We start from the raw sequence: 11,311 nt of genomic DNA on the forward strand, positions 1-11,311 counted from the left end.
GGGACCCCTATAGCCAGGTGCGCCCCCAGCACCCCAGCTCCCGGTGCCCCCCGGTGCCGGCCCCGCCGTGCCCCCAGCCCGGTGCCAGGTGCGGCCCGGCCCCGCCGCTCCTCCTCTCCTCTCCGCCCCGTCCCGTCCCGTCCCGTCCCGTTCCGTCCCTCCTCCCAGGGAAAGCGAAAGCGCGGCGGGCGGAAGCCGGGTCGGGCTGTGCCCTCCCCGTCGGGGCCGCACCGTGCCGGGATCGCGCCGCACCGCGCCGCGCCGCGCCGGGGCCGCCATGGCCTCCATCGGCGCCTTCTTCCGACGGAGCCTGCGGCGCTCGGGGCGCAGAGGTGAGCGCCGGGAGGGGCCGCCGCGCCGCGCACCGCGGGGGAGCCGGGGGACGCCGCTGCCGGTGCCGGTGCCGGTGCCCGGTGCCCGGTGCCAGCCCCGGCGCCGCGGCTGCGGGAGCGGCGGGCTGCTGGCGGGCGGAGCGGGGACTTTCCCGGGCAGCGCGCTCCGGGCACGTCGGCACCGCACCGCTGGGCACCGGCACCGGCACCGGGCTCCGCAAGCCGCCGGGCGGGGGGCGATCCGCGCCGCCTAGCTCGCACCGACTCGGCCACCCTCAGCCCTGCCACCCGCGTGTGGTCCCCCGCGGAGCCCTGCTCCGCTCCGGCGCCGGGGCAGCACCCCGTCCCCTGGGGGGGGGCACCCCGTCCCCTGGGGGGGGGCACCCCACCCCGGGAGCATACCGCATCCCCTGGGAGCATACCCCATCCCAAACGGGTTTACCCCATCCCCTGGGAGGTTACCCCATCTCCTAGGGATGCACCCCATCCCCTGGGAGCGTACCCCATCCCAAACGAGTTTACCCCATCCCCTGGGAATTTACCCCATCCCTGGGGCAGCAGCGCCCGCAGGCTCCCTCTCGGCACGTAGCCCATCGCCCGCTGAGCGCGCGGGAGCCTGGCAGGCAGGGCACGCCGGGGCGGCGTCACGGCCCGCGAGCAAGGCGGCCACGCAGGCCACCGCGAACCTGGCTGGGACGCGCCACATCCAGCCTGAGCTGGGTCTGGGCATCCCGAAGGGCACAGTGCCCCCAAGCACAGGGCAGAGCTGCGGCGCAGGCAGGAGCCTTCGGAGACCGAGACGGAAATGGGTCATTTGTGAGCATTTTGGCAGTAGGGGACCGACAGTCGGGTTTTCTGGCTTGCCCGACTGTAGTTCACGTGGCAGCGGTGGGTACCAGCCTGGCTTCAAGCCAGATCTGGATTCAGCCACAAGGAGAAACCAGGACCCACAGCAGAGTAGGCTGGAGCAGCCGGTGGCTCTTTGGAGTTCGCCGCGAGCCCCCCTTGGGGTCTGTTTTGGGCCGGCTGGCTCCCACCCCGAGGCGGGTGCAATATCTCACCCGGTTTTCGAGCTCGGCAGAAACGGTTCGCCGAAGCCAAAGCCGTTTCCTCTCTGCTGGGGGCAGGCGGGTGCCTGCACGGGGCGCCCGGGACGCGGAGCAAAGCTCCCGCCCGCTGCAGCAGAGCCGGCTGCAGCGGCCCTATGCAAATCGCCACACGGGGTTGGGAGATGTCGACGCCGCGTGACAGCCTGGGAGCTCTTCAGGCAGAAGCAAACAGGTTCTGCCACGCCACGAAGCAGGTCCCAGCGCTGCCCTCGGCTCTCAAAGAAACTCCCCCCTCTCAGCTGGGAAGCCGATGGGGTGCAGGCAGGCGCTGTTTGTGCCGCGAAACTTTGCGGGCGATCCTGGGGCGCGTGCGGGCACGGCAGCCTTTGCTCTCGCCGTGCCACCTGCGGTGGGAGGGAGAGGTGAAAATCCACCGCGCAGCTGCAGCCTCTTGTCTTCCCGCTCCCAGGACCCACGTCCCCACCCCCGCGGGCCGGGTCAGCCGAGGACGTTCCCCTTGTTGCAGGGATGAGGGCAGGATCACAGCAGTCTCAGTGCTGTGGTCTGGTGCAGGAGGACCATGTCCAGGAGATGCTGCCTCCACCGGGGGGGACTGTGGGGGTGATCCTCAAGTCTTCCCCACTTGGGCTAAGGCACAACAGTCGGTAGAGCAGCTCGCATGGTCTCACCACGCAGGTGCACATGGCCCATGTCCCTGGGCATCACCGGCCACGTGAGGGACTGGTAACCCTGCCGGTCACTGGGAGCTCTGAGTACTGATGCTATATTAAACCAGTCCAACACTGCAGGACATTGCATGGCCCCATATGTCCCCAGAGCCCATCTTCCAGCCCAGGGATGTGGTATACTCTTGTAAGGAATTAGGATATGCCCGCGAAGGCTTTGCAAACAGACCTGTGCTAGCTCGTGGCTTGGAGGAGGAGGCCTGCCAGGTATCAGTCCTGGCAAGGCTTGCTGCACTGATCCGTGCTTCGGGTGGCAGCACAGATCCACCTGCAAGGGCAGACCTGCAGCCCAGCGTGACAACCCTCCACGGAGTCGGGGGGTCATGTGGATTTTTGAAAATCCAGTTGATAGGATTCAAACCCAGCTATCGCTTGGCAGTGGGTCTTGTATTCCTGCTGCTAAAAATCCCATGCTGGGCACGTGAGGGATGGGGTAGATGGGATCTAGCTGGACTTTCACTTTACCCTGGCAGCTGGATGAAGCAAGGCAAATGCCGAGCGCTAAGTTGGAGCATCTTGCTCTGCTGTCGCCCGGGTGTTTGCATGCCGAGGACAAACCGGGAAGGCATCTACATCCCTGTCTCCTCCTCAAGGTGCTTCTGGACTTTCTCCCATGTGCTTCTCACTGCTGCATGGCGGGGCAGAGGAGGCAGCTCATCAGGATGAGTTTTGCCTTGCCAAGAGGAACGACTTTGACTGCGGAGGTGGCACGGCCTCGGGGCGAAGCTGTGCCGTGGGCGGCTTCGTGTGCTGCCCTGGACTGGGAAATGTGTTTCTGTTCCTTGGAAAGGGACCTCCTGGCTGGCAGGGTGCCTGGCGGGATGGACGCCGTGGCTCCTCCAGCCGGGCTCACGTGGACCTTTCCTGCCCCTATTGGCACCCGATAACCCGGAGCGAAGGGTGGGAACGTGTTTCCAGACTAGAGGGGTTGGCTAGAGAGCTGGAAATGCGAGGGGGGGGTGTCCATCGCCCATGTAGCCCATATAGTTAGAGGATGCCAGCGCAGCTTTCGGAGGAGAATGTTGCACTGGGAAGGGAGAGGGATGAGCCGAGCATCACTGAGCCCAAACAGGCAGCCCGCTGCGGCCGAGCCACGGCACAGCCAGAAGAGGCCAGGGTCAAACTCCAGGATGCCAGGACAAATTGCAAGAGATGGATGTTTAACCCAGCCACAGTTTATTTCCCTGCTGGTTATTCCTAGAAACAGCTCAAGCATTCCCGTTCCAACTCCTGGCCGTAACCAGAGCAGAGACCGAGCCTGGGACGTACTCAGTGCTGGGAACTGGAGATTTAGAAAGTCGCAGGCAGCTGCCGGGAGAGAGAAGTGCTGCGGCGAGGCCTGGCTGCCCAGCCGCGGGTCGCGCGCTGGCGATTTAACTCATATCCTTCCCAGCCCTCGCATCGCGCTGCCCAGCCGCGGTCATCATGGGACCCTCCGAGATGTCCGATGGGAGCTCTTTGCATTCTGGTTTCTAGCTTTTCGGGTTGTGGCAGCTGAGGCTTCCCAGCTGTTCTCCCCGACCAGCAGAACAAGAAATACGATGTAATCTCGGGGAATCGCATCGCTTTGGGAACTGTGGCTTAAGGAAAACTCTCAAGTCCCTCATTTGCAAGCAGCAGAGTTCCCAGGACTGAGGGCATCTGGCAGGGAGAGGTTTGGATTCATTTCACTGGAGCCTCTGGAGGCGTTCGAACAAGACCTGGACTGTTTGTTTCCTGGGTTTTTGACTGAAGGAAATGGATTTAACAGCTCTAAAGCCATTCCCACACCTTTGCCTCAGGTGTCTTCTCCAGAGACCTTCTGCTCTCTGGGATCCCGCGTTCCGGCTTCGCTCTGTGCCCTCACTTGGGTCGGGGTGAAGGAGGGCTCAGAGGTGTCCGGTGCCACCCAGGCAACGGGGCTCTTCGATTTCATCCGACAGACCCACAAAAGCTTTCTCAGGCACCCTTTTCTTTTCTTTTCTTTTCTTTCAGCTACAGAAGCAAAAGAGGAGCCCCCGGCTGCAGAAAAAAAACCCTCGCAGGGGACCCAGGCGAAGGCCGGAGACCGCAGCTCTGTCCTCTATTCAGCCGGCCAGTTCTTCTTCGAGTACCTGGTGGTGGTGTCGCTAAAGAAGATGTCGGACGGCCGTTACGAACCCAAGATATCGTACCAGTTCCCAAAGGTATCTAGCCCCACGTTTCCAGGCGTGGGAGGTGTAAGAAGTTAGCCGCAAGCCGCAGGGACTTTTGCAGGAGCCATGAGGCTTTTTCAGCTTGCAGGAGACCAGGAGATGGGTCTTCTGAGCTTGAGGAAACGGGGAGGTTGCTTCTTCCCCATCCCTAGAGCCGGGGAGAAGGGGAAATACCCCTGCGCCCTGGAGCTGCACATCCAAACCTCAGGGCTTTGCCTGCCACGGGCTGAGGTTGCTCTGATGGTTCCTCCCTGCTGCCCCAGCCCAGGGCCACGAACCCCGAGAGAAAAAGCCCCTTGGTGCTCCCCAGTCTCATGTTTCCCCAAAGGGAGACCCCATTCCCGGTCCTGGGAACTCTGGCAGCAAAATCACATCTCAGAGTGGCAGCACGTGTGGCAGAGCCCCGGCTTGCAGAGAGGTCCATGGCAGGAGCCCTGGGTGCCTCTGCTTTGCCCCATTATCCATGGGGTAAAAACACCAGGAACTGGGACTTTTGGAGGTGCTCGCCCAGGGCTGTGCAGATGCCCTCTGCTTCCTCCTGAGCCGGGGGTGGCTTTGGGCCACCAGACGTGCCCCGGGGTGCAGGGGACGCCGCGAGCACCCTCTGCCACCCTGACCCAGGGCGTCGCTTTGTTCCAGCGCGAGAACTTGCTCAAGGGCCAGAAGGAGGAGGAGGAACGTCTCTTGCAAGCCATCCCCCTCTTCTGCTTCCCCGACGGGAACAACTGGGCCCCCGTCACCGAGTTCGCCAGGTACCTGCCCCGCTGCCGGGGGCTCGGGGTTTTCCAGGAGAGACGGCCGCCCCTGGGGACCCCTTTCCCCCGGCAGCGCCCTGAAACCAGACCCCTTCTCCCCTTGCAGCGAAACCTTTTCTTTCGTCCTGACGAACGTGGACGGCAGCCGGAAGATCGGCTACTGCAGGCGGCTGCTGGTGAGCGTCCTGCCGTTGGCGCCCCCGTCCCCGCGCCGCCCTGTCCCCGTGGTGGGGACATGGTCCCTTCTCCCATGCCCAAATCCAGCCTGATGCTGGATGGAGGAAAGCAACGTTTGCGGTGTTTGCGTAGTCCAGGGCTGGCCCAAATGCCCCAAATCAGCAGCGTGGGGCCAAGGCAGTGTAAGGAGGAGCAGGAGGAAGGCTGGGGAAAGGAGCCCAGGATAATCCAGTTGGAAAGGAAAACAACAGACTGGGAACTCGTCCCGCTGGTCCCCGTTTCAGTAGGAGGTAGGATAAGCCCAGGAGATGGTGGCGAGCAGTGCAGGAGGTCTTGGAGGACACGTGTCTGGGGGAGAAAAGTTCGGGAATGTGCCAAAGGGCTTTGCACCAAAATGACTAATAACTTTGACATCTAAATTGCTTTACCTGGGACCTGGGCACCCTCTGCTTTTATGGCACCGTCTGCGTCCTTGGCCTGAGCCCCAGCTCTGAAAATCCCCTGGCAGGTGATTGGTGTTTTCTTCCCTGTCGAAATGTCAGAGCCGTCCGTGCCCCTGTGAAGCAGGGCTTACTGTGGTCCCCGGTTCCTTCCTGGCACGCGGCGCTTTCCCGTAAATTCCCCGAGACTGCAGGCAGGATCCACCAGCAGCCTGTGCGGCAGGTTTGCCCCGGGCGCCAGCAGAAACGCCTTTCCAGCTGCCGCACCGGTCATGCCCGCGCGAAGGAACTGGAGACGGGGCCCAAAACTGGTGCTTTGTTTGCATTTTGAGTTTCGTGTTGAAACACCTATTGTGGGCAAGCCAGCTCCTTTCCGAGCTGCTTCCAGCGGCCTCAGGGACGCGCTGGAGCCGGGGCACCTGGGGCTGCCTCCATGGCTGGGAACTGAGAACCACTTCCCTTCACCTGGTGCAGTGGGGCTGGCACATGTGCTGTGGAGATGCTAAAACCCTTTTTCCCTTCTTTTCTCTTCCAGCCGGCCGGCCGCGGCACTCGCCTCCCTGAGGTCTTCTGCATCATCAGTTGCCTGGGATGCTTCGGGCTCTTCTCCAAGGTAGGGACACGGCGGCTCCGTCCATCATGGTGGTGGCCCAGGAGCCGTGCCCGCTGCCTGCTGGGGTTTGACGGCCCCTTTTTGCCTCCACCAGATCTTGGACGAGGTGGAGAAGAGGCGCCAGATCTCCATGGCAGTCATTTACCCCTTCATGCAGGGTCTGCGGGAATCGCCCTTCCCGGCTCCAGGGAAAACCGTCACCATTAAAAGCTTCATCCCCGAGTCGGGCACGGAGGTTGGTGGGGGGGTTGGGGGGCTCGATGCTCCACGGCAGCTCCTGGGCTGCTCCGACAAGGGGAGCCAGGGCCATCTCCGGGAGCACCCTCGGTGTCCGCAGCACCCTCGGGTGCTTGCCGGAGCTGTGGGTGGTGGGTTGGGCTGCCCGGAGCCTTTTGGCCTGGGGGACACAGGTGCTACCTCCCGTCTGGGACAGGAAGAGGGTGGCAAGCAGTGAGGATGAGGATGGGACCCAGCAGTGCTCCCAGCCAGATCAGGAAGGGACACGTGATGCCGCCCCAGGATGGCTGCTGCATTGGCCTCGAGCTGGAGCCAGAGGTGCATTTCCCACATCTGGGTTTCTGAAATGGCACCTCGAGCACTTGTGTTTTGCCCCAGAAGGTCCCAAGACCTTTCTCCAGAGTGGAGGAGAACGTTGCATGCTCCACCATGAGCAACCCCAGCACGACTTTTACCCCCTCCTGCCGGGTCCGGAGCAGCTCTCGCCTCTGCAGCAGCTTCCTCTTCCTACCTCGATGCTCAGCGCAGCCTCGGCACCCGCCCCGCTCCAGCTTAGCACCGAGGGCTTGCAATTGCCACCGTGCAAGCGTCTAGCAAGCCTGGCCCTTACCCACCACGCTGCTGGGAAGAGCAGCTCTGATGAGGGCACGGTGCCCGTAGGGCTCATCGCGCCCACGCATGGCCCTCCCAGCCAGGTGCTGCGCCAGGCAGGCACAGGCAGAAGCTTTCCTTTTGCTTTTCCTTTCTTTTCCTTTCTCTAGCGATGAAGCCAGGGTGGGAAAGAGCAGGGTGGGGGGATCTGCCCTGGCACCAGGCCCACGCGTGGGTAGATGAGGCTCAACGCTGAGCGCGGGGATGCGTCCACGAGCGTGGACCCTGCCGCTGAGCGTGTTTTGCCAGCTGGCTATCAAAGTGCAGGCGATTTCTTCATCCAGGAAGGCTTGTGCAAGGGCTTTGCCCCTTGCTCAACGCTCTGGCAGTGGGCCAGGCTGCCGGGAGCGCGCCTGGGGGCGAGGGAGAAGGAGGGTGCGCGGGGCAGTTCTTCGAAAGAGCTGCACCTCGGGGTGCTGGGCAGGAGCAAGGCGCGGGAGATAAATGGGAAACTAGGGGGAACGCAAGCGCTGGGTACCGGGAACAAGGCATCCTGCAGGATCGGGGCTGGAAAGGTCCCAGCCGAGCTCCGTGCTGGTGGCTGGGACGGTGCCGCTTCGCTGCAAGGGCGTTGCGGCGGTGCGTGGAGGAGGGGAAATTCCCACCCATGTGGAGGAGGGGAAATTCCCACCCAGGAGAAGTTTGGGAGAGGGGCCAGGGCTGTGCGAGGAGCTGGGCAGTCCTGTTAACCCTTCGCTGGCCGCCGTCTCGGAGCAGCAGCAGGGAGAGGCTCGGGCTGGACTTAGCAGCCTGCTGGCCGGGGCCACCTGCAAACACCCGTTAGAGAACTGGCCTTTGGGACGTCCTTGCTAGCAACGTGGCGAGAGCCTTTGGAGGGAGCTTGTACAGCTTTTCTGGCAGAAATCTTGCCCTAATCCCTCCTCCCCTTTCCCGGGGGACGTTCTTTGCTGTTGCTTTCAGGCGAGCTGCCAGCCGCTCGGATCCTGGCATGTCCCTGCTGGTCTCTTAGCAGTGACTCAGGAGAAAAGAGGCGTTTTGGTTAAAAATCCACTCGCTAAACCCCACAGCACAGATCCCTGCTAGCTTCCCCTGCATCCTCAGCTTTGCGCATCCCTTTTTCCGGGGGAATCTCCAGGCAGGACAAGACCAGGTTATCCCTTGCAGGAGGGACTTACTAAGGATGCTGCAGACTCTCGGGGCAGATTTGGGCAGCGTCGGGGGCCCTCGCGGTCATTAATGGCAATGTTGCAGAGCGGTTCCTCAAAGGCCACCGCCGCGGGGCCTCATCCCGTGCCGGGGAGGGCCGGCAGCCGGGTGCGTGAGGGGTCCCGCTCTCCCTCCCCAGCTCATCGAGCTCACGCGGCCTGTGGATGCCCACCTGGAGCACGTGGAGTTCCAGGCGCTGCTGCAGCGGCTCAGCCCCCACCTCATCCTGCACATCTTCGCCTCTGCCGTCCTGGAGCGGCGGCTCATTTTCCTGGCAGAGGAGCTCAGGTGAGTCCCGACATGTTTAGGGGAGGAAAGAAAAAAAAATAAGGGAAAAAAAAAACTTCTTGATGAAGCACGGGATGCACAGGGGGGATGCTCCTCCTCGGAGCCGTGAAATCCCCCCCTTCCTCATGCAACGCCGGCGCGACCAGAGCGAAGGCGCTGGGCTTCCCCATGACACCTCTTTGTCCCGCAGCGTCCTGTTGCAGTGCATCCACGCGGTGGCCGCTCTCCTCTACCCCTTCACGTGGGCTCACACCTACATCCCCGTGGTGCCCGAGTGCTTGCTCGACACCGTCTGCTGCCCCACGCCCTTCATGGTGGGCATCCAGAGGCGTCACCTGGAGCGGGTCCTGGATCAGCCGATGGAAGAGGTATTGCATCATGGTGGGGAAGGCGTCTGGAAGGAGCCACCAGTGAATCCATCACCCTGGATTTCCGCTCGTTCCAGGGTTGAAAGCTCTGGCCGGGCCCTTTTCCCAGCCAGGGAGGACGGAGGTTGAGGTTCCTTGCATGTCCCCTCTGTCGGCACCTGGGGCAGCACCTCCGTCCTGCTGGGTGCTGCCGGGTGCCCTTGCATCAGGCAGGACCTGCAGCCTGGACACTTTAGCCTTGGGAGGGCTAAAGCCAGCTGCTCTCTGGTTTCTTTTAGGCTCTGATGGTTGACCTGTGCGAAGGGAAGATCATCCAGGCGGTAGGTCCCCGCTGGGCAACGCGTGGGTTTGCCTGGCCTGGGTGTCCCTAGGAAGGGCCCCTTTCCCCATCCTTTCCCCTTGCACGGTGGCTTTCACACCATGGCATCATGGTGTCACATCTTGGTGTCAGCCATCCAGGGGGAATTTCCCGCAAAGGGATTTCTCCGCTGAGAAAATCAGGCAGCAGCGTCCACGCGGGACACGCGACCCGTGGGAACCTGGGCAGCCCATTCCCGGTGTTGCCACCACAGCCACAATAATTAACGGGTGCCACGGAAAGCCCCGCTAATGAGCGCACGCAGCCAGGTTCCCGCGGCGCCCGGTGGGGCTGGGTGCTTCAGCGGTCTGTTGCCTTGCAGGTGGGCGACGAGGAGGAGATCCTGCCTGCCAAGCTGCAGAACGAGGTGCTGACATCCCTGAACCGGCACAACAACAACAACAACGTGCAGAGTAAGGCGATGGCTCGATAGCCGGCCTGGCGCGCGCGAGCTGCCCTCCGCCAACGGCTGGAGCATTCAGCAAAGCGGCTTTCCTAAACACGCCTGGTTTTGCCCTAATTTGTAACAAAATGCAGCCCCAGTAGGAAATCCCTTGGCCTTTTTCCTGCTCTGAGAAACGGGTGAGCAGGAGCAACCAATTTTGCCAAAAAACTCAGTTTGTGCCAATGCAAAAGATGCAAAGATGTTGCCGCCCTGAAAAGCAAACGCAGCCCGTGCTCTCTGGGCAAAATTAGCTACGGGTTGGTCTTCGTTCACTGGCAGATGGAGATTTTAAGCAAATAACCCTTTCTGGGAATACAAACACAGACCGCGAACCAGCCAGGGTGAACCCAGTCCATCCTTCTGGTGTTTAGTGGTCCCACCACCATCTCTCATGCTCTGTGTCTTCTTCCAGCATCTGAGCAAGTGAACGCGCTCGTCTCTGAGGCCTTCGTGCAGTTCTTCGTCCGGGTGGTCGGCCACTACGCCTCGCACATCAAGTGGGGCAAGAGCGGCCAGGGCACCTTCCAGGAGCGGGCGTTCTGCAAAGCCATCGCCTCCAAGACCAACCGCAAGTTTGTGAAGAAGTTTGTCAAGACCAACATGTTTTCCCTATTTATTGAGGAAGCGGAGAAGAGCAGGATCCCCCAGGAAGGTAAATGGCTCCGTCTCTCTTTCCCATCCTGAAACTGCAGCTCCTCAGCCCCGGAGGATGCTCAGGGCAGCGGGTGCTGATGCATCTCTGCCCCCGGCTGTGGCGTGGGTCTGTGCTGGCTCCGTGGGTCCTTCCTCCTTCCCGGGGGTTTAGGGGGCACCGGGCAGAGCGGAGCCTCCTGCCAGCCCGGTGCCCACGGTGGGTCCCTCTCTGCGACCTGCCTGGGTGCTCAAGGACAGGCACAAGCTTGGCTGCTGCCTTCTCTGCCCTTTTTGGGGGCAGACTTCATAGGGCAGGCACAGACCAGGATCTGCCTGGGGTTAGGAGAGAGGACTGGCACGATCCCAGCTTTCTGGTGTAGTCTCAGCCTACGGCAGTTCTGTGGGTATTTGCATCCTCAGATCCTCATCCCACTTTCTCGCTCCCTTGCTGGGTGCACAGAAACGCAAAAGTTGACCAGGAACGAATGGCCCCAGGGCCCACATTCACCCAACGCCCTTTTCTTGCAGCGTATTTCCAGCAGAAAATAGCAGAATACCACGAGCAAAAAAAGCACCGAAGGGACTCCTGAAGCCTGGCCCGGGAAGCGAGGAGCAGGGCTGGGGCCAAGCAGGTCTCCGCCAGCAGACCCGGCCCACGTCCCGTCGGTGGGCAGAGCGCACCGGACTCCGTCGGATCCATCCGCTGGTGCCTGCCCGTCCGCCCGCGTCCTGTGAGCCGTGCGGGCGGCCCCGGACACCAGTTTCTACCCTTTCTTTTTTTTTTTATTTTCCCTCAGGGCCCAATTGCACTGGAAAACTCTTTTGCACAGAGCTAGCGAGCAGGCTGTGATTTCTTTTCCAATCTTGCTAGCAACAGG

General features: G+C 62.0%; 1 protein-coding gene across 2 annotated transcripts; it reads left to right on the top strand.

Annotated features, from left to right (window-relative positions):
* Window positions 1-272: 272 nt before the first annotated feature.
* On the top strand, window positions 273-11,030 carry DENND2D (DENN domain containing 2D). 2 transcript variants are annotated; one of them, XM_067310808.1, is made up of 12 exons: window positions 273-332; window positions 4,102-4,292; window positions 4,941-5,053; window positions 5,163-5,232; window positions 6,209-6,286; window positions 6,381-6,521; window positions 8,481-8,629; window positions 8,820-8,997; window positions 9,276-9,317; window positions 9,678-9,768; window positions 10,213-10,452; window positions 10,962-11,030. In XM_067310808.1, exons 1-12 carry the CDS (start codon window positions 278-280, stop codon window positions 11,021-11,023), a joined length of 1,410 nt encoding a protein of 469 aa, XP_067166909.1. In that variant the 5' UTR covers window positions 273-277; the 3' UTR covers window positions 11,024-11,030. The 2 variants fall into 2 exon arrangements, with proteins under 2 accessions (XP_067166909.1, XP_067166910.1); XM_067310809.1 differs by having other exon boundaries at window positions 6,444-6,521.
* The last annotated feature ends 281 nt before the right edge of the window (window positions 11,031-11,311 follow it).

Source organism: Apteryx mantelli, chromosome 25, assembly GCF_036417845.1.
Source record: "Apteryx mantelli isolate bAptMan1 chromosome 25, bAptMan1.hap1, whole genome shotgun sequence".
Lineage (NCBI taxonomy): Eukaryota > Metazoa > Chordata > Aves > Apterygiformes > Apterygidae > Apteryx > Apteryx mantelli.

What these genes read in the sequence shown, in the direction of transcription:
- DENND2D (XM_067310808.1), top strand. Translation starts at nt 278, where the DNA reads ATGGCCTCCATCGGCGCCTTCTTCCGACGGAGCCTGCGGCGCTCGGGG. An exon ending in GCTACTGCAGGCGGCTGCTG is followed by an intron (nt 5,233 to 6,208) that starts GTGAGCGTCCTG and finishes TTTCTCTTCCAG; the next exon opens with CCGGCCGGCCGCGGCACTCG. An exon ending in GAGCAGGATCCCCCAGGAAG is followed by an intron (nt 10,453 to 10,961) that starts GTAAATGGCTCC and finishes CTTTTCTTGCAG; the next exon opens with CGTATTTCCAGCAGAAAATA.